Source organism: Somniosus microcephalus, chromosome 12, assembly GCF_052327205.1.
Source record: "Somniosus microcephalus isolate GS21.2 chromosome 12, FLI_Smic_1.0, whole genome shotgun sequence".
Lineage (NCBI taxonomy): Eukaryota > Metazoa > Chordata > Chondrichthyes > Squaliformes > Somniosidae > Somniosus > Somniosus microcephalus.
Genome location: NC_140998.1, coordinates 29,487,976 through 29,514,731, shown reverse-complemented (window position 1 = coordinate 29,514,731; position 26,756 = coordinate 29,487,976). Strand labels below are relative to the sequence as shown.

General features: G+C 44.4%; 1 protein-coding gene across 1 annotated transcript in view; it reads left to right on the top strand.

The window, feature by feature from the left end:
• The window catches only part of LOC147109099 (latent-transforming growth factor beta-binding protein 2-like), an 817,740-nt gene that overhangs the window by 184,699 nt on the left and 606,285 nt on the right, over positions 1 to 26,756 (top strand). The window contains exons 4-5 of the mRNA XM_086002712.1: positions 2,495 to 2,691; positions 14,731 to 14,901. Of these exons, the coding sequence (XP_085858838.1) occupies positions 2,495 to 2,691; positions 14,731 to 14,901 (368 nt within the window). The remainder of the gene's footprint in view (positions 1 to 2,494; positions 2,692 to 14,730; positions 14,902 to 26,756) is intronic.

Here is a 26,756-nt window from a genome sequence, read left to right as displayed (position 1 = left end):
TATGAAAGTTCCAGTACTTCCTTGTTCCAGGAAATGGTATTTTACCGTATTTTTGAAATAAAAGTTGAAAAGGTGAACACCTGGCAAAATATTTGGTTTTCAAATATAAAGTCAGATTGATTCTGAGGGAAAACTCTTTTGACTGAAAGGCTCTTGAGATTTCTTTAAGAAACTGTGCAGGTTGACCTTTGAAAACACTGACTGACAGAGTTAATGTACAGTGAAATCCTGTTCTATGTAATTGATCAGGATGGACAGACTAATTGCTGAAATCCAGACTTAAATATGTTGTGACAAGATTGGGTATACAAGTACAGGGTCTCTTGTTGATAGGAAGATTCATTTAAAGAGAACAATGGAAAAAAATAGCTGTTGGTTTATTCAAACAATTTATATTGTGGTTGCTGCTTTAGAAGCACATTTCATAACCAGATCCATTACTGGATTAGTGGATTTAAAAGCTTCAGGCAAAAATTAACCAGAGTTTCATTTTTATCAATTACTGTGACCCTTTGTGATGAGTGTCCAATTTGGTGAAAATGTATTGTCTCCGATGGATAACTACATGAATAGTTGGTCGAGGTACTCGGTTGTGTTCTTCTTATTGGTGTCTTCCAGTGGCCCATTTTTATGTTATTTTATGCTTTAGAACCTGCTGCTTAGACACATCTTGTGTAGGCTTCACTTGTGAGATTTTGAAGTTCCACTCCAGTGACATAAATGGGATTGAAGGGCTGTGGGGTGCGCTGCCCATTAATTATGCCAGTGGAGAAAAAAAACTTCAGAATATCACATCAGGTGGTCCTTGTGCAAAACATCTGCTCCCATGCCGATTCAGGTTAATAGTTTTGAAACAAGATAATGAGAGATGGCTGAAGCTGCCTTTATATCAGAGAATTGCTTCTTGAAGTAGTTCTCCAATACTGGTTCATTGTCTGCAAAGTAGTTTCTATAGCAACCAAATCCACTTTAAAGTCACAAACAACTGTTTTCCTGAAGCTGTGGAAGGATAGGTTTGCAAATGTAAAACTACCATGTTATCCTCCATTTTAGGTGTTCCGCTTACCAGTGACCATGTTTTCAGCTAACTATGCCTCCACAAGCAGATTGAAAGCTATCTAATTTAGTGCTGTATCCTACCCTTGGATATTAGCTCATAAACTCCATTCAGAAATCAGATATACATGAAACTAAATGCTGAAAGTGGATACATGTTGTTATGTATATCACGGAAAATTGCTTTGTACGTTTTGGTTTAACCTCAGCCTAAGATTTATGCTCCTGTCCTCTCCATTTATTTGTTAGCGGCATTAAATTGATCATAGCGCTGTCAAAAGGGGATCCCTAGCATAGAACAGCAGTGATGTCATCAAGTTGTCTAAGCAGCCAATCACATTAAAGAATTATCACAGACAGCAAACCAGGAAATAAAAAGCACTTATTATCAATTAACTTTAAAAAAAATTCTAGAGAGTGACATAAAGATTGGGACATACACATGGGGTTAAGGTAGAAGCTGAAATATCAAAAAATAATTATTTTAAATATTATTTAAAAAAACTAGTAATTTTCTACCATAATGGAGAAATTTGACATTCCACAAATATAAAATTTGTTTTTCAGGGCCAGAACAGTTGTTCAGCAGTCAGTGTGCCATTAAAACCCCTTTTGACAGCGCTATGATCAATTTAATGCCGCTAACAAATAAATGGAATTGAGGTACATATCAACTGTGATCTAATTGAATGGCAGAACAAGATCGCGGGGCTAATTGGCCTACTCTTGTTCCTATTTAGCAACAGAAAAAAAAATCATACCACATGAAAAATACCACTGCACGCTGGCTCTGTGCAGCTTATTAAACAGGAGAGGACAGGAGCATAAATTTTAGGCTGAGGGTAAACCAAAACGTACAAAACAATTTTCCGTGATATACATAACAACATTCATGTTCAACATAAAACCCCTATTCCAACAACTTTTAATGGGTTGCTTAACCACGATATTACAGTGGAAAAGCTTCAGTTTCCATCAGTTCAACTAATTTCACTGTTTGCTGACTATGGGGAGTTGCACAGCGCAGCCTGTGTCGGAGCAGGGAATGACTGACCACAACTTCAGGGTCTCCACGTTTAGCTGCGCATGTGCCAAATCCTGAAGTTACAGTCAGTTTCAGAGGGGTAATGATGGCGAACGCAAAATGTGCGGAGGCCATTCATTAAAAAAAAAACCTGTTTCTTCCCGGATGTACACAGGTCCACCTGTAGCAAACTTTACTCGTGTAGATTAAATTTTTGAAGTGCTTCTGAAATTCTTGGTTCTATATGTAACCAGAAACATTTTGCCTGGTTGCTTTTTTTTCCAGAATAAAACTGTCACCTGCCTCAAGTACCTGTTATTTACAAGATACTGTAGTGTGATTAGATTTCTTCCATAGATTTTTTTTTTTACAGTTTGAGTTTTATTCATGATGCTTTTTTTTTTCTTTTAACAGTACACTGAGTAGAAATGGACAGCGTGTTTCTACACAACAATTGCCAGGGACATCTCGCACTGTGAAACACCTGTCAAATGGAAATGGACAGCTGCTCTCCAATGCACTATTTAATGCCAATGGGCAGGCGCGGGTTCAGAACCGTTTTACTACAAATGGACAAGTATTAGCAGAATATGAAAATACACCACCACGAGGTGAGTGACAGAAACATCTCCAGTCTTCAAATATCATACAATTGTTTTTTTCAACTTTTTTTTTGAGAGGCATAATTTTGGTAAACTTTCCAAAATTTTGCCCTGCAATTTTTGTCTCTTCCTTCACCTGCCTGGAAAACGCCTTAACAATTAAACTGGTGGGCATGAAACCTGGTTTCAGACTGATAGAAACATAGAAGATAGGAGCAGGAGTAAGCCATTCGGCCCCTTGAGCCTGCTCTGCCTTCAATGAGGATGGCTGATCATCCAAATTCAGTACCCTGTCCCTGCTTTCTCCCCATATCCTTTGACCCCTTAGCCTTAAGAAATATATCTAACTCCTTCTTGAATATATTTAATGAATTGGCCTCAACTGTCTTCTGTGGTAGAGAATCCCACAGGTTCACCACTCTCTGGGTGAAGAAATTCCTCCTCATCTCTGTCCTAAATGGCTTACCCCTTATCCTTAGACTGTGACCCCTGGTTCTGGACTCCCCCGCCATCGGGAACATCCTTCCTGCATCTAGTCTGTCTAGTCCTGTTAGAATTTTATAAGTTTCAATGAGATCCCCTTTCATTCTTCTAAACTCGAGCGAATATAAGCCCAATCGACCCAATCTCTCCTCATACGTCATTCCTGCCATCCCAGGTATCAGTCTGGTGAATCTTCACTGCACTCCCTCCATGGCAAGAACATCCTTCCTCAGATAAGGATGTCCGTGCTTTTGGAAACTGGACAGTAGCAGGGCAAGGACGACCAAAAGCATGGCTCCTCCTCTCTGAGTTGGTTACTTCTCCCCCCTGCCAGGAAATGCTACAGCTTCCACTCGCCAACGCGTGGAGCAGATTGGGAACCAAGTGGAACGCGACTAAAACTTGTATCCATTCCTGCCAGGTGGCACAAAGCGTTTGTGCGCTAGTACTCAGTGACACAATGCCATCTCCCACTATCAAGCATTTCTGTGTGTGGTTTATTCATGCCTAATGGTCCATCCTCAACTACATTATGAATTTTGTTGTACAATATCCACAACTAACCTACGTCAATTAGTGGAATTATATCAACAAGACAGCTAATGAAACAGATTTCTTATCAGTTTAAAGTGTGATATTGTTCTCAATGACCAAAACTTACAATAAATTATTTTTTAAAAATAGTCTATTACAATTTTCTTGTGTTCAAATCTTAGTCAGGTTCAACTATTTCATGTGATTGTACTGTGATGGTTTGTGTGAACATATAATTTAGCTATGTGACATGATTTTAACCTTTATTAGATACCAGCATTTTTGATTTGTCTGTTAGAATGTGATTTGAATTACATAGTTATGTGATTGTTATGTAGAACATGTTTGCAGGTCGTATTTTATTGGTTATACCACACATCCTGTCAATGAATTATAGTTTGGGAATTTTAACAGTCTATCAATAGGTAAGACAAATATTGAAATACTGTAGTGTTAGACTTGTTGCATCTTGTGTATGTCGAAAAGTTTTGATTTATTGCAAATTTTGGCACTGAGAGGACGTTTTTTGTGTTTGTAGTAGGCTTTATTCATAATTCTCTCCTAGACGCAGGTTTATCCTTCCAGTTACTAAATGACAGTGTCAGGCAGTCAAGATAGTGGTTTCTGGGAGATTTTCTGATAACTTAGAACTGCTTCCTAATTTAGTTTTAGAACTGCTATACAAGTTCAATCTAAATCATTACTACTCAGACACCACAAAACATTCCCTTGCATAAATCTTGAAACAAAGCAGAAGCCCAGGGCTTGCAGGCTGCAAATATTCAGTTACCTGATTTCAAAATCATTTCGTTTGCTGATCCTGTGACAGTTTATTATATTCTACACTGATTTGTTCAGCAGATTGTCAAATTGATGAAACCGCAACGATTTATTCATTTCTGCAAATAGACGACCTGACAGACTTTTTAAGACTGATTCCCTGATGTGATGCTCATATCTAGTGGGAAGCAGCATGGAACCGAGCAGTGGCACTGAGTACCAGTGCCGCTGCACTTAAAATTCACTAGAAAAGGATTCTGAATTTTTTGCCTTGCTGCGAACCCAGAAAATTATTTAAATACATGTTGATAGACCCCACAATGGATTCCCCGTGTTTTCTCACTGATTCATACTCTTTGTTCACTGTTGGGCTGTTTAAAATAGGCACTTCTGGGCTTCCGTGCTGTTTGTTCCAGCACATCCGTTACTAATGCTGGGACTGACTAGTTTTTGGGAACTTGAGCTGGGGTTCCTCCTCCAAGTACAAGATAACCATTGGTAGGCCCAATGAATATCCATCTTCCATCAGCCGGAATTACATTCTCCAACCCAAGCACAGCTACTAAACCATGCCTGAGGTGCAGGGTGTTTTTGCATGCCCCGTGTTTCTATGACTCTCCCTTGAGTTGGCTCGTGCCACAAAAACTCCCCGGTTGGGGTTGTTTCCCTTGGATGGCAGGAGCCTATGCCAATAGTCCCTGCCCAGCTCATCGACTAGCGAGTAATCCCACACAGAGAGAGAGACCAAGGACAGATAGGTCTTCGATGCCCGGTGTGCAGCGTCCCCAGCGGGATTACTGTGTAACCCGGCCGTGACCGGATGCCACCCGGTTGATCGTCCGAATTATATCGCGAACCACAAGCCCCACAACCCCCAAGTTCGGACCCAAGGAGTTACTAGGGATAGATTATAAATGATTCAGACAAAACAAAACGGTTCAGGTTGGTCAAAGATCGATTCCTTTTATTACACTCTCAAAAAATGACAATCCCTACTCCTCTCGCTTAGAAACATAGAAACATAGAAGATAGGAGCAGGATTAGGCCAGTCGGCCCCTTGAGCCTGCTCCGCCATTCAATGCGATCATGGCTGATCATCCAAATTCAGTACCCTGTCCCTGCTTTCTCCCCATATCCCTTGATCCTCTTAGCCTTAAGAAATATATCTAACTCCTTCTTGAATATATTTAATGAATTGGCCTCAACTATCTTCTGTGGTAGAGAATTCCACAGGTTCACCACTCTCTGGGTGAAGAAATTCCTCCTCATCTCAGTCCTAAATGGCTTACCACTTATCCTTAGACTGTGACCCCTGGTTCTGGACTCCCCAACCATCGGGAACATCCTTCCTGCATCTAGTCTCTCTAGTCCTGTTAGAATTTTATAAGTTTCAATGTGATCCCCTCCCATTCTTCTAAACTTTAGCGAATATAAGCCTAATCGACCCAATCTCTCTTCATAAGTCATTCCTGCCATCCCAGGTATCAGTCTGGTGAATCTTTGCTGCACTCCCTCCATGGCAAGAACATCCTTCCTCAGATAAGGCGACCAAAACTGCACACAATACTCAAGGTGTGGTCTCATCAAGGCCCTGTACAACTGCAGCAAGACATCCTTGCTCCTGTACTCGAACCCTCTCGCTATGAAGGCCAACATACCATTTGCCTTCTTAACCGCCTGCTGCACCTGCATGCTTACCTTCAGCGACTGGTGCACAAGGACACCCAGGTCTCCTTGCACTTCCCCTTTTCCCAATCTATTGCCATTCAGATAATAATCTGCCTTCCTGTTTTTGCCACCAAAGTGGATAACCTCGCATTTAACCACATTATACTGCATCTGCCATGCATCTGCCCAATCGCCCAACCTGTCCAAATCGTACTGGAGTTTCTCTGCATCCTCCTCACAGCACACATGCCCACCCAGCTTTGTGTCGTCTGCAAACTTGGAGATATTACATCTAGTTCCCTTGTCTAGATCATTAATATATGTTGTGAATAACTGGGGTCCTAGCACCGATCCCTGCGGTACCCCACTAGTCACTGCCTGCCACTCGGAAAAAGACCCGTTTATTCCAACTCTTTGCTTCCTGTCTGCCAACCAGTTTTCTATCCAAGTCAGTACCTTACCCCCAATCCCATGTGCTTTAACTTTGCATGCTAGTCTCTTATGCGGGACCTTATCGAAAGCCTTCTGAAAGTCCAAATACACCACATCCACTGGTTCTCCCTTATCTCTTCTACTAGTTACATCCTCAAAAAATTCCAGTAGATCAGTCAAGCACGATTTACCTTTTGTAAATCCATGTTGACTTTGTCCGATCCTGTCACTGTTTTCCAAGTGCTCTGCTATTACATCTTTTATAATGGACTCTAGCATTTTCCCCACTACTGATGTCAGGCTTACCGGTCTATAATTCCCCGTTTTTTCTCTACCACCTTTTTTAAATAGTGGGATTACATTAGCTACCCTCCAATCCATGGGAACTGTTCCAGAGTCTATAGAATTTTGGAAGATGACAAGCAATGTATCTACTATTTGTAGGGCCACTTCCTTAAGTACCCTAGGATGTAAATTATCAGGCCCTGGGGATTTATCAGCCTTCAATCCCGTCAATTTCCCTAACACCATTTCCCTCCAAATACTGATTTCATTCAGTTCCTCTCTCTCATTAGACCCTATGTTCCCCGACATCTCTGGGAGTTTATTTGTGTCCTCCTTTGTGAAGACAGAACCAAAGTATGTATTTAATTGGTCAGCCATGTCTTTGTTCCCCATTATAAATTCCCCATATTCTGACTGCAAGGGACCTACGCTTGACTTTACCAATCGTTTTCTCTTCACGGCAGAACGAGTAGGTGATCGTGGACACTAGCTTATAACTTTAGACTAAAATACCCACCCTGTTGGTTACGCTGAACCAACCTCTTCCCAGAACCTAAGCTTAGATAATGGAAAAACCCTTCTAACTAAACCCCTCTCCCGGTTTGGTCAGAACCCACACTTGGAAGTCTCCTCACACACACACCCGTGTTAGCCTGCATCTTGGACACTTGCAGTTCCTCAGCAGCAAAACATGCAGGCGGTCCTGGGGATTTCTAGAGGTGTATACTGGATATAATTACCAGCCCTTGTCGTTGATTCATGCCGTCCCGGCTCCGTTCGACTCCAGAGACAAAACCGTGCCTAACAGAGGCATGCGATGAGGCCTAGAGAGTTACGTTCAGGCGGTACAACGAGGCACTCACTTCGGGTGTTCCTGGAGAGTTGGCGGACGCGTAGTTACGTGGAGAACCCCTGTTACAGATGTAGAGAAACGCAGGCAAGCAACAGCCAAAAGAAGAAAGCCCTGCATCCCCAAAGTTCAGCATGGTTATACCCCGTGCAATACTCAAAACTAGCTGGGTGGCTCCTGGTTACCATGGTTGCAGAGATGCTAGTTGGTTTACCTGGTGATGTCTCTTGTCCTGGATTTGTCATCTTGAAGAAAACAATGTTAGGCCATTATTGTAGATGAGCAGTACTCGAATTGCTAACTGTTAGTTAAGTTCTTGACTGCTCCTTCATTGAAAGAGTCCAGAGGTGTTATTTTTCGCCTCCAAACCTCATTGTCCATCCAGACATCCCGGCTCCATGGACAAAGGGTGGTTTTCCCCAAATCTCTCAAGTTCGAATATGAAAAGGCTCCTGCCTTTCATGACGTCCGCGTTGAGACAGGTCCCATGGCAACCCAAAAGACAGACAGTTCATCTTCACAGAAACCAACAGGCAGTCCCTTTTAAAGTCCAAACTCCATTTTGAAACGCAGCCCATGTGCGTCTCCATTTTAAAAGGGTACATATCCATTTCAAAACTCCAAAAATCCTTGAGGCACATGCACCCACTGATGTTGGCACTGGCCAAACCCAACAGAGGGGAGCTACCTTCGCTATCTCCATTTCACAAGGGCGGCTATGACTGAGTTATGCTGTCTACTGAAGCCTGACTTGCAGACGATCTTGCACAGGGACAACCATCCCCATTGCGATGGTGGTTAACACAGCATTGAACTTTCATATCAGCATATAATTTGAAACCACCATTTACTATATTAGACTTAATACCGAACCCTCCAGTACACGCCGGAGTGGGTGTCCCATTTCGTGGTGGTCTGCTGCATGCTCCACAACTTGGCCATCATGAAGGCACAGCCCTTGCCATCATGGGTTTCGGGACCACCTCAGGAGGAAGAGGAAGAGAAGCAGGAGGAAGGAAGGAGGCAGGCAGCAGATCCCCGTTCCGGATGGGCTGTCCACGAGCGCCTCATCAGACTCCGGTTCCAGTGAATGAAACCCCAGATCCCCATTGCTCACCACTTCCCCAGCTTACCATCCCCCAGTCATAGAACATCACAATGTCCTCTTGGGCACAAAGCTGAAATGAGAGCCACCACAAAACAAACATTCCAAACCTAATTTATAAATTTATCAAATGCAAATCGAAAAGAACAAAGTCAACTAATCATCCTTGTGCATTCCCTTAGTGCCTGTCTTCAGTGTGCCTTTGCCTGTCCTAGTGCTCCTATGAAGAACTTCCCAGTGGCTGCATCATGGCTGGTGGAAGGCTGCTGACTCAGTGGGGGAGACTGCAGCTGGCCTTGCAGGAGGACCTAGAGCAGCTCTGGGCCTAGAAGGCCCGGCTGTAGACTGCACCACCTCGGCATGGGCGGCAGCAGTCTGGGCTGGCTGGCTGACCGGCAGCAGCAAGGGCACTGGCGGAGTGGCAGGGGTGGGAGTACGAATGCTGTCATCCTGAGAAAGGACAGCAGGCTCCTGAGCCACTGCCACTCCCCCGGGGCAGCGCCTCAGCATTCCAAGCCATCTGTTGGGAGACAGATTGCTGGAGTGCTGTGAGACCCTGCAAGCCTCTTTCCACACTCATAAACCCAGGCACAATGGCAGCAGTCTGAGCTTCCACTGCAGCACTGAGATGTTGGGTTGCTTCCGCCTGTGCTGCAATGGAAGCTGCGACATCGCCCATGACACGCAACGTCGTGGCTGGGTCCACAAGGTCTCTCGTGAAGTTACCCATCATTTCCATCCTGGAAATCACGGGCTCCAAGCTCCGCGCAAAGCCCCATGCAATGCTGGAGCCAGACTCCCCTACGCTCCTTGACACTGACGAGAGACTTTCTGGCGGGCTTGCCATTGCACCAAACATTTCTGTGTTCATGCTTATCACCCTTCTTCTGAAGGCCACCCCATCGAGGTCATCATCTGAGTTCTGTGCAGCAGAACTCGTGCGTGAACTCTCCCTCCAGGGAGCTGGCACCCGAGCTACCCTTTCCCCTGGCCTGGATGCAGCCCACTCATGCCCAATAACTCACCACAGGCAGATCTCAGCTCTATACTACCCTTTAAAGTGAGTGTCAAATGCAGTGCCAGCGTGTTTTCTTCTCTATTGCTGTCCTCCTCCATCACTTCAGGGACAGGTTGTGCTGCTGGCTGTTCTTGGGTTTCTGAAAGGGGAAATGCACAAGGGTCTGGTTGTGGTGCGAGGAGTGGGGGGGGGAAAGCAAGATATCCATGCATACACCATCAGCAGCTTGTAAGTGAGAAGAGATTGTGGGATGAGGGGGAAGTGAGGTGTCAGAAGCAGGATTAGGTGTGAGCATACCGTCATCAGCAGCAATACTTTCCACTTCCCCGCTTGCCAGGGACTCTGTGACTGCCCTTCCAGTTATTTCAAGAACTGCTTCCTCCAGCTCTGTGAGGTTCTGAAGTCTGGCTTCCCCTCCACCCGTCTGCTGGTGCTCCCAGCGGTTGTGTGCCATCTTTGCCTGCAAGGGAAAGGGATGTGTGTCGATGAGTCTGGTGCCATGTGTTGGAGTGATGTGCCGGTCATGATTGAATAGCTGGCAGTATGTGCAAGGTGTGAGATGTGGGTGTGAGGCTTGCAGCAGTGGTAAATGTGTGAGGGTGAAGTGAAGCTATGATTGTGAGGTATAAGTGGTGATTGGTAGAGATTGTTGGTAAGTGAGTGATGGGGGTGTGGTGCAGTGTGTGAGGCTTGTGGTGCAGGTGGTGGGATATGGCATTTGATGATGCATTCACTCACCTTGACCACTCGTGTGAGGGCATTAAGCTTTTTGCGGCACTGGGTCCAGGTCCTGGGACAACACTCGTCGCAGTGACAGCTTGAGTGATCTCCTCCCACAGCCTTCTGATGTTCAGCCTTGAAGGCCTCTTAGAAACATAGAAAAATAAGAGCAGGAGTAGGCCATTCGGCCCTTCGAGCCTGCTCCGCCATTCAATATGATCATGGCTGATCTTGTATCTCAATACCCGCTCTCTCCCCATATCCCTTGATGCCTTTTGTGTCTAGAAATCTATCTATCTCCTTCTTAAAAATATTCAGTGACTTGGCCTCCACAGCCTTCTGTGGTAGAGAATTCCGCAGGTTCACCATCCTCTGAGTGAAGAAATTTCTCTTCATCTCAGTCCTAAATGTCCTACCCCGTATCCTGAGACTGTGACCCCTCGTTCTCGACACCCCCAGCCAGGGAAACGTCCTCCAGGCATCAAGTCTGTCTAGCCCTGTCAGAAATTTATATGTTTTAATGAGATCCCCTCTCATTCTTCTAAAATCTAGTGAATACAGACCTAGTCAACCCAATCTCTCCTCATACGACAGTCCTGCCATCCCAGCAATCAGTCTGGTGAACCTTTGTTGCACTCCCTCTATGGCAAGTATATCCTTTCTTAGGTAAGGAGACCAAAACTGTACACAGTACTCCAGGTGTGGTCTCACCAAGGCCCTGTATAACTAGTAAGACATCCTTGCTCCTGTACTCAAATCCTCTTGCAATGAAGGCCAACATACCATTTGCCTTCCTTGCGGGCAGAAGACCGTACAGCATCTTTGCACCCCCAGGACCAAGGCCTCCAGTGCCACATCCAAAAATCTCCTTGCCTTTTCCCCTGGCTGTTGGGCCATGGCCCTGTTCACAAGATCAATGAGGTGCTTCTGCAACAAAGCACCTCCCCTTTAAGTAGTGCAGAGAGCCGAGGCCAAATTTTATTGGCCAGTAGACTGCACCCGGTATTGGCCCCCCAGTTCAGGGCTAAGCCAATCAGCAGCGTGTTTTGCGCTGAGATCAGCGCCACAATCAAATGAGCCGGCAGCATGAATTTTGCGTGATGCCCACGCCCGTTTTCGGGTCTTATCCAATTTCTAGGCTAATCTTTTTATCTAGCACTGATATTTGTGTAGCTTTTTGGTCTGGTGAACAGACATTTTCTCAATTTTAAAAATCTATCATTAGCCCTCCAGGTTATACTGTAGGCTGCCTACATGTTGACACTAGTTTATGGGAACTGTACCATTTTTCTATAGGAAGCTATGTTGTTAGTATGGTAGGTGAACACTGCTTAGGTGGCTGCAATATCTATGCTAGAAAATTAATGCTCGGTCTTCTATCTCAAACAGCTTTTCCTGCTTTTAAAAATTGCCTCATCTGCTATCCTAGCTACACAGGTTACCCAGATTATAGCATATATTTACAGTACTTGGCACAGAGCCATACCAGATGTGAGTGAATTTTCAGCTTCCGTATGATGTGCTGATTATTTACAGGAATTGAAACTGACACATACATCAGTCAAACAACACTGGACGTGATTGACTTGTCAGTGTTTGCTTGATGTGCACTTTACACAGACATTGTCAACTTTAGGGAAATATTAGACATGACATTTATAATCAGCAAAAGTGACCACAGATTGAAAACCTGTTTCAAGATCGGGAGCTGTGTTTATTTTTACGTTTGATCTGTACCAAAATAGGTTCTACTTTTAAATTAAAATAAGTGAGTATCACTCTTGATGAGTGACATTTGGAGGATCCATTTGTATTAATGGAAATCATGCACACTGTTGTACTCCTTCATATTCAATGCAACCCTCTGTATAGCTGTTTACAAGATATTACATAGTATTTACAGCACAGAAACAGGCCATTCGGCCCAACTGGTCCATGCCAGTGTTTATGCTCCACACGAGCCCCTCTCCCGCCCTTCTTGATCTAACTCCATCAACATATCCTTCTATCCTTTTCTCCTCATCTGTTTAGCTTCCTTTTAAATGCATCTATACCAGTTGCCTCAACTACTCCTTGTGGTAGTGAGTTCCACATTCTACCCACTCTCTGGGTAAAGAAGTTTCTCCTGAATGTCATATTGTATTTATTAGTGACCATCTTATATTTATGACCCCTAGTTCTGGTCTCGCCCTCAAGTGGAAATGTTTTCTCCACATCTACCCTATCAAACCCTTTCACAATCATAAAGACCTCTATCAGGTCACCCAGCAGTTTCTCTTTTCTAGCGTAAAGAGTCCCAGCCTGTTCAATCTTTCCTGATAAGTATAACCTCTCAGTTAGTCAATGGAAATAATAATCGGGAGAGATAGCGATGGAAATAATAATCAAGAGAGATGTAAAACGGGCTGCCGATTAATTATCATTCATTTTACACTATTGCATAAAGTCAAAATTACCTCCGTGTTTCTAGATGATTTGAATAACTTTTTATTTTCTACACCAAAATCAATATTTAGTTGTATGTCACATTTGCTCATTTTGTTGCATTTTGAAAAAGCGTCAACAGTAATACATATAATAAGACCTGGACGACATTCAGGCTTGGGCTGATAAGTGGCAGGTAACATTCGCGCCACAGAAGTGCCAGGCAATGACTATCTCCAACAGGCGAGAGTCTCACCACTGCCCCTTGACATTCAATGGCATTACCATCGCCGAATCCCCCACCATCAACATCCTGGGGGTCACCATTGACCAGAAACTTAACTGGACCAGCCACATAAATACTGTGGCAATAAGAGCAGGTCAGGGGCTGGGTATTCTGCAGCAAGTGTCTCACCTCCTGACTCCCCAAAGTCTTTCCACCATCTACAAGGCACAAGTAAGGAGTGTGATGGAATACTCCCCACTTGCCTGGATGAGTGCAGCTGCAACACACTTAAGATGCTCGACACCATCCAGGACAAAGCAGCCCGCTTGATTGGCACCCCATCCACCACCTTAAACATTCACTCCCTCCACCACCGGCGTACCGTGGCTGCAGTGTGTACCATCTACAAGATGCACTGCAGCAACTCCCAAACCTGCGACCTCTTCTACCTAGAAGGACAAGGGCAGCAGGCGCATGGGAACACCACCACCTCCAAGTTTCCTTCCAAGTCACACACCATTCTGACTTGGAAATATATCGCCGATCCTTCATCGTCACTGGATCAAAATCCTGGAACTCCCTCCCTAACAGCACTGTGGGAGTACCTTCACCACACGGACTGCAGCGGTTCAAGAAGGCGGCTCACCACCACCTTCTCAAGGGCAATTAGGGATGGGCACTAAATGCTGGCCTTGCCAGCGACGCCCACATCCCATAAACAAATAAAAAAAATGCATGATTTTTATCAAAAGAGCTTTAGCAAAGAAATAGATATCTTCGGTGACAATATACCATCCATTATTCTACATATAAAAACAATGCATTGGTTATCCAGAAGCGATTGTCTTCTCTGTACTTTAGTTCACCTCTTAAGAAGGTGAATGAAATATGTGGTTTATTACCAGTGATTGGTCTGTAGTAAACCAAATTATAAATGTAAGCGAGCGTTGTCAGAAATAGCAAGTGCATTAGTGTAAACTATACAATTCAGCAGGACTTGGCTGTGGTAGGGTCAGTTTAAAAGTCCACATTCCACTTGACTCAAATCAAATTAGTGAGCAGCTGGAGCACTCTGAGGAAACCTTTTTTCCTTTGGGCAAGAGCTTAGCCATGTTGGACTTGGAATCCATTCTGAGGCCTTTAATTAATCCATTAATCGCCTTAACAATTAAACTACCTCACATATTGTGAATTGTATCCAGAAAATATTGTCTTTAGTCTAACGCCTTTGATTGTTTTGGTACAATTTGACAACGTGCCTGTCATTACTCAACATTCCACATGCCCCTATACCTCATCCCTATGATAACTGCTTGGAGCATAGCCCAATTTGAACTGGATACACTCCATCCAGTCTTTGGTTCTGTGAGATATTTATCAGCTACTTTGTTCAGTAGCAACCGTTTCTTCACAAAATCTAATTCTCTCCATTTGGCTCCAACAACTCCAAAGATCCAGACCAATGATGATGATTTTCAAGTTCCTACTTCTTTGCTTATTTGCTGAATTGTTATTTTTTGCAGGAGCAAATCTGACCACCAATGTAGGAACAATAAAAATTGTCTTCACACCGACTATTTGCAAACGCCAGTGTATAAATGGAAAATGTTACAACAATTGTAAGAAAGGTGACCCAACCACCCTTTACAGCGAGAATGGTTATGGTCCTGTGTCCAAATCTGGCTTTCGAATCTGTAAGTACATTTACTCTTATTGATTTGTTTTTAGGTAAGATGAGCACATTTTTGTCCTCTTGTTACTTTGTTTACAAATATTCACAGTTTCAAAATTGCAAGACATTGGGAGGCGACAAGGTGCAAGAGGTGACGATCTAATCTATCCAACAGATTTAAGTATAGCTTAGTAAGACTGAAATCACACTGGAATGTATCATTAGACCTTTAAGGACACTTAAGGAGAGATTTTAAGTTTGGCCGAGTTTCAGACAGGTGGTGGAAGCCGTGCTTACACTGAAGCCCTTGCCACAAGGCCCGAGCCATTTTGAGAGCCAGGTCTCATTTGCCTATTACCAGCAAGCTGCAAGTGCAGAAGCAGTGTGTCTAGGCAGCTTGCCAGTTGAGAGAGTGGTTAGGAATTCCACCAGATCTAACATGGAGCTGAGCCGCAAGTATTATCTGTCAGGGGGGTATGCAGGCATTCTGTTGGGTGGGGGTGGGGGGTTGGGGTGGGGAATGTGGATGGGCCAAATGATTTCTGTGGGGTCAGGAGATGGCCACAAAAAACTTTTTTTTTTAAACGGAAGCTAACCTTTTTCTGAATGGCCTAGTTACGGCGCTCAATGAATGGTACCAATGGGCGGGACATCTGTGGTACACGCTCCACCCATTGGTACCTCAAAACTGTGTTGGGGTTCTGTGTATGGCAAGACCTCGATTAGCATATTTAGAAGTAGGTTCTCGCCTGAAACAGTAGGGCTCCCGGGTTGCCCTGGAAAAAGCTCCAACGAAAATATCTGTAAGTGGAATCAGAGTGGAAATGGGATAGTAAGTGCATCACTGGGATTTGTGGGACACTACCACCCTGTTCCCGCTGTGCAGAGGCACCAGTTTTGTCCAGATTGATTCAGAAATAACTCCTATTGCACACAAATGTTGCATTTTTCTGAAAAATGCATCTTTCATTTTGTGAGAATTGATTTTTGGTTAGCTCATGATTTGTTGGTGGGGAAGAAGCAAGAACATTTAATGATGGCTTTTAATGTGACCCCCCTAAATTATAAATCAAGCTAATCACTGATATTTTAACGATTTAGGCTAATTTAAAGTGAATAAATTACTACAATAAAAAAGAAAGATTTAAAAGCACTTGGATTTAAAAGCAGAATTAGAAAGAATTCAAAGACGCTGTGGGCTCTGAAGAGATCCAGCTTTAGAAAGTTGCTAAATTATACTACGATGATGGTACGAATTCAGATAAAACTGTGCCTGTGTAATTTTGTTATGCTGCATTTCATAGCCCATTCAAATACATAATTCTCTGAAAGTGCATGTGTAGGTAGATAAACCATAAAAAGACCAATAGCATTTTGGGTCTTAAATCGGGCAATGGAATACAAGAGTAAAGAATTAATGATCAGTTATATAAAACTTCAGATAGGCCACAATTAGAGTGCTGTGCGCAGTTTTAGATGCTCTGTCATGGAAATTACATTAAAGCCACAGCGAGTGTAGATTCACCAGGTTGGTGCCAATGATGGGAAATTGAATTTATGAGCAGAGACTTGAAATACTGGGATTAATTCCACTGGAGTGGTGAAGGCCAGGAGGAGACTTAATCGAGGTTTTTGAAATTGAGAAGTGTGTTAATAGAGTGAATAGGGAAAGATTGTTTCCTCTGGTTTGGGACTCAGTGACAAGGCGGGGGGAGGGGTGGGGGGCATCATCAATTTAAAATAGTTACTGAAAGTCTGAGGAGAAGTGTCTTTCATGTTGGAGTATGAAATGCTTTGCTGCAGGGAATGGTGCAGCCAGAGACCAGTGCGTCTTTTAAGGGAAGATTGGACAAATTATTTGAAGAAGGGAAAGATTCAAGGCAATGGTAAGAGAGCAGGGCAGTGGAATTAATTTTAAAACGCTCTAGCAAAGAACCCGGACAGAGAAATTACAAGAATGACCGGGATGGGACATGGGAATATCATTGTATTACAGCATTTAAACACTTGAGATTTGGAATAAAAACATGTTGTTTGGACCGAATAAAAGTATATTTACTCTGCATTTAAGGATTACTGTACCTTAAGGGTTACTGTACCTGTTTGATGCTTACAGCGTGTGCCCAAAAATGGAAAAGTGTTTCATTTCTAGCACTACATTTGTTAATTTTGATGAGCATAAAAATTCACCAATAGCAAGGAAGTTATGCTAAATCTTTTATAAATCACTGGTTAGACCTCAGCTAGAGAATTGTGTCCAATTCTGGGCGCCACACTTTAGGAAGGATGTCAAGGCCTTGGAGAGGGTGCAGAGGAGATTTACCAGAATGGTACCAGGGATGAGGGAATTCAGTTATGTGGAGAAACTGGAGAAGCTGGGATTGTTCTCCTTAGAGCAAAAAAGGTTATAGGGAGATTTATTAGAGGTGCTCAAAGTTATGAGGGCCTAGAAATTCGGTTTTGGCGCAGCGAGGGCTTTAGCGCCGGAAGTTAGTGCCGGCGCTAAGTCCCCCTGCGCGCGCCAAAAATTCAGTAGCGCCGCGCCCAAACGGCTGCTGGCGCTACTGAGGGGTCTCAGCGCCTCAAAACTGGCGCCACGCGCCGCATTGCGGCGCTATTCCGGCGCTGCGGCGCCCGCTGCGGTGCGGCAGGCTCGGGAAGTGCAGGCCTCCTCCTTCCGTTAAGGAGGAGCTGCCTGCACCCGGCCGCGGCCCGCGATAATCTTTTTAAAAATGAGCCCGGCACCTCGGACAAGTGCCGGGCTTGCTTCTGTTCCGGGGGGGGTGGGGGGGGAAGTCCGGGGAGGGAGCTGCGGCCAGGCGGCCGGCGGGAAAGCGGCCGGCCGCCGCGGGGCCTTTAATGCGCCGGCGCAAAGTTCTGGAAGGCACCTCTGCCAGAACGTTGCTTGCGGCTGCCACGGGCGAGGCGGCCGCAACTCAATTTCCGAGTTCGGGCGGGTTACCATGGCAACCGGGACGCTGCGCACACCGATGACGTCATCGGTGCCGGCGCAGCGCTACCGGCCTAACGCCGATTTAGGGCCCCTGTCAATTTCTAAACTGGCCATAACTTCGGCGCTAGGCCCTCTAGCGCCTCAAAAGTGGCGCTAAGGCCAGTGAATTTCTAGGCCGAGGGGTTTGATAGATTAGACAGGGAGAAACTGTTTCCACTGGCAGGAGGGTTGGTAACCAGAGGACACAGATTTAAGATAATAGGCAAAAAAGCCAGAAGGGAGATGAAGAGAATATTTATTACTCAGTGTGTTGTTATGATCTGGAATGCATTTCCTGAAAGGGTGGTGGAGGCAGATTCAGTAGTAACTTTCAAAAGGGAATTTGATACATACTTAAACGTTTGGAGGACTACGGGGAAAGAGTAGGGGAGTGGGATTAATTGGTAGCTCTTTCAGAGAGCCGACACAGGCACAATGGGTCGAATGGCCTCCTTCTGTGCTGTATGATTCTATGGGGGAAAAATTTGGTTGCTTTGCATCTCCCGTTAGCGCCCCGAGGGGGTAACAGCGGGAGGCGCAAAGCAACTAGTGCCCGGGCAACGACTCCCGCGAAATTCAGCGGGAGGTTAGCGGCGGCGGTAGCCGGTAGCGCTCCGCGGCGCTGCGCCTCCGGCGATGACGTCATCACTGTGCGCAGCGCCCCGGCCGCAAACTTGGCTCGCACCTCCTGACTTACCGCCGGACGCTATGTCTGACAGGGTCAGGGTGGTGTTTTTGCGGCCAGGGCGGCGATAATGAAAGGGCAGGTGCTGGGCGGCCATTTTTTTGGGCTGCCTGCCAGCACCTGCCCCCTCTGGCCCTCTCCTGTGGGGTGCCGGCACCCCGCTCCCTGGTGGTCCAGCAGGGCCCTGGTGCGCGCTGCGCTAGGCCTCTCCCCTTTAATCAGGGGAGGGAGGCCTACAGTACCGCGGCGCTACCTGCCAGTGCGTGTGGCGCTGCTGTACGTAGCGCCGCGATATTCAATGAGAGTGCCTCAAGAGGGAGGGGGAGCGCTTCCAGCAGCGCCCCGCCTCCTGCTTGGGGCACTACCATTTAATTTCGGGCACGGGAGCGCTAACTTTTTCGGGGTGCTAAAAGTAGTGCCCCGGCGAAGTTATTGCCCCAAAGGGGGCGCGAACCAACTTTCCCCCTTATGAGTTTTAAAAAGTGAAAAGGAAAAAAAGATGTCTGGCATCTACTGAATTCCTTCCCATGCTAAAACCAGGAACTTGCTGTGAGGGGATTCGAAAACACAATTTTGTATCTTGCCACTCCATGATCCAGTTTATTAGAGAATGTCCTGTGCCATAACATAAATACATAAAGGTACTTTAAAAATTGCAGAAAGCTGGCAAGTAAATTTAAAGATTTGGAATGATTTCCTCTGCATGCTATTTTCAGCAAAATCATGTGTCCTTTATAAATGTGTTTACAATTTCATTGCATATAGCGCAGTGAGGAAATCTTCTTCTGATTGTGCCAAACAGTAATTTATGTCACAAGTCTTGTTTGTGAAGTACGTCTTAACAGGATTACATAAGTGAATATTTTTGTCTTCACCAATGGCTTAAAGCCCCATAAATACAGTGCCGTACATTGAACATTTGCAGGGGTATGCTCTAATTCTTCTGTTATATTTGGTCAGCTGAATCACACTGACTTCTTGGTTCATAAGAAGTACTGTATGTATCTAATTCCAACTGATCTCTCCTGGTTTGAAAGTGTCTGTATTAACTGAATGTTAAGTATTTTTGGATGTTTTATTAATCTAATATATTCACGATTAATCAATTCCAGAAATCAAGTTCAGTGAACGTGAGGGTACATTTTGTGAGGTTCCACTTCTGGTGTAGAATCTCATTTGACGATGATTAACATTAGTGACCAAAAAAAACCCTTGGATGTCTGTGCCTAATTCTGTGATTCACACTCCTGTCAAGTCAGGCTCCAGAGCCTTGCAAAATTTACAATGTGAGCCAAACTACAACCCTCTCTTCCTTCATCTGCACTCAACAAAAAAAATGCTCTGTAGCTAAGATCACTGCGTCTGGGTTTCATTAGGGAATTTCTCAATGGAATTGAATAATTTGATAAATAAAAAAGTAAAAACTCTGAATGCTGGAAATCAGAAATAAAAAAGAAAATACTGAGAATATACAGCAGGTCTATCGGCATTAATAAAGTGAGAGAACAGGTTAACATTTTGGATTTAACCCTCTCGTCAGACCCATTGTAAAATTTCTAATGAGGGGCCTAAACCCAAAAAGTTAGCCTGTCTTTTCTCATTACAAATATTGATGGACTTGTTTGTATTTCCAGCATTTATGGACCTTTTCAAAACAAATTTGGCAAAGAAAAAAGAAATTTGTAACAACAGATTTAAACACAAAATGTAGTTAATGAACTTTCACCAATAATGGGTAAGTTTGCCCTGAGGTAGTCTGCACCAGCGCAAAAGAAGGGGAGGGGGACAGAGAACGGGTAGTGGAGCGGGGTGGGGGGCAGGGGGAGGCGAATGAGGGGAAGCCAAGGGTCAGTACAGGGGAACTGCTGCAGGAAAATCATCTCAACTGATGGGCAGGCTTGCCAAAGTACTGCTGGTGGAGTAAGGGCAGTTTAAAATCAATGGCCATAGATGCAGTCTTGGGATTCTTTTTACACTGTTACTCAGCGTGCTTTTACGCTGAATGGATGTGCGTGAGGCACTACAGGGCTGCTTTACAGAGTGATGGGGCAGGGAAGAGTTAGTGTGGGGGAGGTAGGGGAGGCGAAGAAGAGATCTGAGGCGGGGAGGAGGAGGGGCGACACACAATGGGATACTGTTTGGTGGACTATGTCTCTGCCTGATAAATCCTGTATGTGAGACATTGGAGGGGTAAAAGTGGCAAGAGGGGGGAGTTTTGAAGAAGAGGATCATTAAGTATGAGTCATCGGAGGATAAGTATAACAGCCAGTGGGGGGGGGAAGTGTGGATGGGAAATATGGTTGGCGGGGGTGGTGTCGGGGGGGTGAGGGAATTATTGTAAAAGGACATATGAAGTGTAGGGGTAGCCTGTGAAGGGGAGCTGCAGTGAGTAGGGACGGCGGGGTGGGTGGAGGGAGGGGCAGAGAAGGAATGGCAGTGAGCAAGAGGGTGAATTGACACCTGATGTGCAGCCAGCTGGGAGGAGGGTTGGATAGTAATGGATTTACAGTCAATGGTGAACAAATGGGGAGTTTGAGCCAGAGGAGGTGGGGGGGGGGCGACGCGGAGGGGTGGGGGGAGCAGAGAGATTTCAATGCTTTCCACGACTTACTGCTTGGCTAAAACTGGATCAGTGGAGAGTGGAAGGAGGCTGAAAATGTACTCCGTGGGGAAGTGGACCAGGGTTCATTGGTGAGGGAGGCTAAGTGCCAAAAGTTGCTCAGTTGTGGTTGGGGGGGGGGGTGGGATTGGTTGGGGAATGGAAATTTGTGCCAGGTTAAATACAATCCATGACTTACTGATCAGTTGGGAGAGTGGCTGTAGCCCAAAAAGTTGTTTATTGAGGGGTGGGAGGGTGAAAATTGCTCACTGGGTGGGAGCCCCAGAAGTTGCACGTGTGGGGTGGTGGGGTGGGGGGGAGTGGGTGTTAAAAGCTGCTCAGTTTGGTGGGGGAATGGGCCAAAAAGTTGCTCCGTGGGCAGATGCTTATTATTTCTAGAAAGATGTTTCGTTTCTATAAAGAAACAAATGAAAAAAGCCTGATCATAGAATGATACAGCGCAGAAAGAGGCCATTTGGCCCATCGTGCCTATGCTGGCTCTTTAAAAGAGCTCTCCAGTTAGTCCCACTCCCCTGCTCTTTCCCCATAGCCCTGCAAATTTTCCCTTTCCAAGTAGAGATCCAATTCCCTTTTGAAAGTTACTATTGAATCTGTTTCCACCACCCTTTCAGGCAGTGCATTCCAGATCATAACCTGATGGCTAATAAAAAAAAAAGAAAATGAAACAAGATATGAAAGGGACAATAACATGAGAAACATGGAAGAAATCAAACTGAAGTAAACCTGAAGAGCAAAAACCAGAATTAATCAAATTTCACAATTTAGTTTGCATTTCAACAAACTAATCTGTAACTAAAAGCTTAATTTATGTTGATTGTATATCAAAAAGCAAATGTCAAGATTAAAATGGGGGAAGAATGCTAACTGAAGCCTGGTTTAACCTGAATTGCCCTTGCATGGCAGAACTTTTATATTCTTTCACAATAATGTCTCGGCAGCTTGGTATTTACTGAAACTTTCTGAAACTGCTGCTGGTAATGTCATTAGAATCTTCCCCATAAGACACAGTGGGCAGCCAGACAGTCTGAGAGTAACACATTGTGCTGTGTGCTTTTTTAAAGAATGCATTGTTGATGCCAGCTCCTCTGCCATCCACGGAATGCATGTGCTTTCAAAGCAATGTAATAAATCTCTGCCAGGCAAACAGTTACTTGGTTTAAAAAATGGCAATTATGAAATGCAAATTCAAAGAAGGCAAATCTCGGGAGAGATGCCAAAGGATGTATTTCCCTGATTTGAATTTATTCATAATACACCTGCCCCTATAAAGGCGATGTACTTGCTGCCACTGGGCTCAGGGGCAACAAATGTGGGGAGCATAGAGGAAGCAGGAACAGGTTGGAGTGCTTTTCAAGCAATTTTCTGGCCCTGTCCTCCCAAATCCACCAAAAAGTTGGTGGACGGTGGATGGGAAACGTATCAAAGAGCAGCATGGTGACACAGCTTATTTGAAACAAAAACAGAAATGCTAGAAACACTCATCAAGTCAGGCAGTATCTGTAAAGAAAAATGTTCATGTTTCACGCATAACCCCTGATCAGAACTGGAAGCTATTGCAGATGAACAGCTTGTAAGAAGGAATATAGAGAGGGAAAGGGAGAAAAAGACCACCGACACAAGAAAAGATAAAGAATGAGCTGTCAAATGATTTGGTGGAAAGCAGGTGATGGTTAAAGGACAGAAGTGATATTAGCGTAAGACAAAAGGAGGCATGATGAGAGAAATTAGAGGAATAAAAGACATACGAGAACCAGATAATAATATGTGAATAATTAAAGCAGGTTAGCTACATTGGAGAGGGAATTGTGAAAACCTGGCAAAGAGGAGCAGGCTTCAATGGCCCAGGAGTGTGGTAGAAGAAGGCGGCAGGTCGACACCAGCTTATTTGAACTCCAGCACACTGCATCAAGGCTATGTATTAATGATTGATTGTAGCACAAAAGGGAAGTGTCGAGAGTGCCAACTGTTTCTCTACAGACCTAGTCGTCGTCGTCGTCGGTGTCTTCACACTGTTCCCTTTGGGGAACTATATGAAGTGGTGGAAGGATTTCTGGCCGCGATTAACGCTCCTTCCGTGACCATAACCATCTTCGTACCAGCCATTAGGGTGGTTAGTCCTATGGCGGGAGGGTTTTACGGGCTCCCACAACCCATACGAGGGGGGGGGGGGGTGGCCACCCACACCCACGGATGCAAGTATCCCGCTGGATGTCAACCCAGAATTTAGAGCCGGAGCTCCAACTCCACTTGCCAGGACTGTCTGGAGCGGGGTTCAAAACCCTACGCCTTCTAGGCTTCAAGGGGATATAGACAGGCTTAGTGATTGGCAAGCACATGGCAAATGGAATATAACGTGGAGAAATGTGAAGTTATCCACTTTGGTAGGAAAAATAGAAAAGCAGAGTATTTTTTAAATGGTGAGAGATTGGGAAACGTTGGTGTTCAGAAGGACCTGGGTGTCCTTGTACATGAATCACTGAAAGTTAACATGCAGGTAAAGCAAGCAATTAGGAAAGCAAATGGTATGTTGGCCTTTATTACAAGAGGATTTGAGTATAAGAGTAAAGACGTCTTACTGCAATTATATAGGGCCCTGGTGAGACCACACCTGGAGTATTGTGTACAGTTTTGGTCTCCTTACCTGAGGAAGAATATACTTGCCATAGAGGGAGTGCAATGAAGGTTCACCAGACTGGTTCCTGGGATGGGGGGGGGGGGATTGTCCTATGAGGACAGATTGAGTAGACTAGGCCTACATTCTCTGGAGTTTAGAAGAATGAGAGGTGATCTCATTGAAACATACAACATTCTTACAGGGCTTGACAGGGAGGATGTTTCACCTGGCTGGGGAGTCCTAAACTTGGCCCTAAACAGACAATACAACATAGCTGATTACCTGACCATGGTAAAGGATAACAAACTGAGAAGAACCTTGACAAGGTACAGACTTAGCGAACATAGCCTAGCGATCGAAAAAAGCAGACACAGGCAGACCAGGCTGCCAAGAGAGGACAGGATATGCTCTCACTGCAGTCAGGGAGTGGTGGAGACAGAGATGCACTTCCTCACAGCTTGTGGAAAATATCAGGGCATCAGGGAGAATTTCTACCAAAAATTCTCACAAATATGCCCTGATTTCAGAAATCTGAATGACAACCAAAAACTCCCATTCCTACTGGGAGAGGAGAGAAGCTGTGTAACACTGGCGGCACACTATGTTACAGCTTGCCATGAACAGAGGGACAACCAGTAAACTAAGAAAAGAATATATATAAACAATGCGAATGTATATTTATACACTCGGATATACCTGTTTATACACTGTATGAATAGAACTGCGTTTATGTGCTAAACCATAAATGTATTTTGATGCTTTGGCAACATAAGATGTAACTTATCATGCCAATAAAGCGATTTGAATTGTGAATTGTGAATTGAGTCTAGAATCAGGGGTCACAGTCTCAGAATACGGGATCTGCCATTTAGGACTGAGATGAGGAGAAATTTCTTCACTCAGAGGGTGGTGAATCTTTGGAATTCTCTACCCCAGAGGGCTGTGGCAGCTCAGTCGTTGAGTATATTCAAGACAGAGATCGATAGATTTTTGAATATTAAGGGAATCAAGGGATATGGGCTGTCCTTTCCAATAGTCTCTGCTCCTGCTCACTAATGCTGGGTATTTAACCATGTACAGACCCCTCTAACTCACTCTGTAACCCACCCAAATTGCCAATCGCTGTGCTGGTGCTTGGCAGGTATGGAGTAATGACAGAGCTTCTTACAGCAGAATTTCCTTCTCTGAATCCTCTTCCACATAGTCCAGGTGCTGCGAAGGACCTAGAGAAAGAGACAAGAGTTAGCAGCGGACTGATGGGCTACACAGTAGCGGATGGAAGATTTCACTTTTAAACATGGAGTTGTCAAGCTAGTTGAATATACTTTTGCTTGAGATCAGTGGAAGGGTACAAATAATAGGTATTAACCCTGCCCAGCGTCACCCCCAGCTTCATCAACCCTGATGCTTTTTGCTCTTGATGGGTCTATGATCTCCAGGGCTGCCTATGGCATTTTGCTGAGTGCCTGGATGTTCGTTGATCCTGCCCCACTCTTGCTCCTCTCCCCAGTGTTGGGAATAATTTTTTCCTGCAGAAAAAGATGGAGAGATTTGGTGTATGACTATTGCAAAGGGATGTGCATATGTGTGGGTCTTCTTCATATCCCGTGCATGCTGATAGGGAGAAGAAGCAAGTTGTGATAGGATAGGGAGGTGTTCAATGGAAAGAAGTTAGAAAGAACTCCTCAGAGAATCCCCCAAAGGCCAAAGGTCTGGTGCAACATTCTGACTTGTCTTGAGGGGTCCTCGCAGCTTGTTGCCAGCCAACCTCCGAGCCGGCACAAGCTCTCTGCTAGCTTTTTGGGGTGTTTCTGCATTTAGGCACCCTCACATCTGCTGTTGGAAAAAGAGGTGAGAGACCAGAAATGCCCCCTCCAGCCTTATTATCATGTCTCTGATAGGTCTGTACTTATTGCAGACACAGGTTTAGCTCTGCCCCTCGCCTTGGAAAGCCCACTTGATGTAAAGGAGGTGGAGACCTGACATTATAGGCCTCTGCCTTTTTTTCATGACCTTTGCACCCAGGCAATGAGTGTTCACTGGGAGAAAAAGTCAGGAAAATGAGTCCCATACTCTTTGTATTTTGACAAAAATGTGCTTAAAAAGGAAGAAAAGAAATTGCAATAAATTAACTTTCAGTCGCTGATTTAAACATTATTATAACGTTGCTAAGAAAGTAATGAAAAAGTAAATATTAAATTGGGGAGAAAGGAATCTTGCTATCCCATTATAACAACAAATCACTGATAGAAGACTGAGAGAACAAAACCACACATTCTATGTGAACAAAAAACAATCTTGGACAAGGTATGATAAAGTGCACTTCAATAGAGACTAAACATTGTGAGACATTATTCCAGAGCTTTGAGATGGAGATTAGCATAAAATGCCCTCGTTGGAATATGGTATTTCCTTGATTTGTGTTTTGTTATAGTTACAGAATTGTCATTTTTTCCTGTTATGTTCATCGCTTTTGGAATTCACAACATTTTCATAAAGTATCTGTGCCAAAGTGCTTGTCTTACTGTAATTGTGAGAGAAACAACAGCATATAAGTTTGTCATTTGGCAGACCAATATAGTCTGTATTATTTTTTCAGTACTACATCATCTTTTCATTTCCTTGTGTAAATTTATGTTGAAATTCCAAACATTTCTTCTGGTTTGCCAGGTTGTTTTAAGCATTAGAATGCCAGACAGCAAGAAGTTCATTGTGTCTGAAAGTAAGAGTAATATTAATGTTTGCAAGTATTATAACTTCACTAAAGATGCAAACCCTCAGTCTTGGGGCTGGGTCAAGTGTGATTGTTTTAATACATTCTTGACAGAGCATTTTATTAATGGGTGTGAAACCAACAAATAAAGTGTAACTTATTTCCGTTAACCACTTTAAAATGATTGCATTGAAGGAATATTCAAAGTTATTTGGTTTATCTGATGGGTCAGCATTGCCCATTGTAACATTGT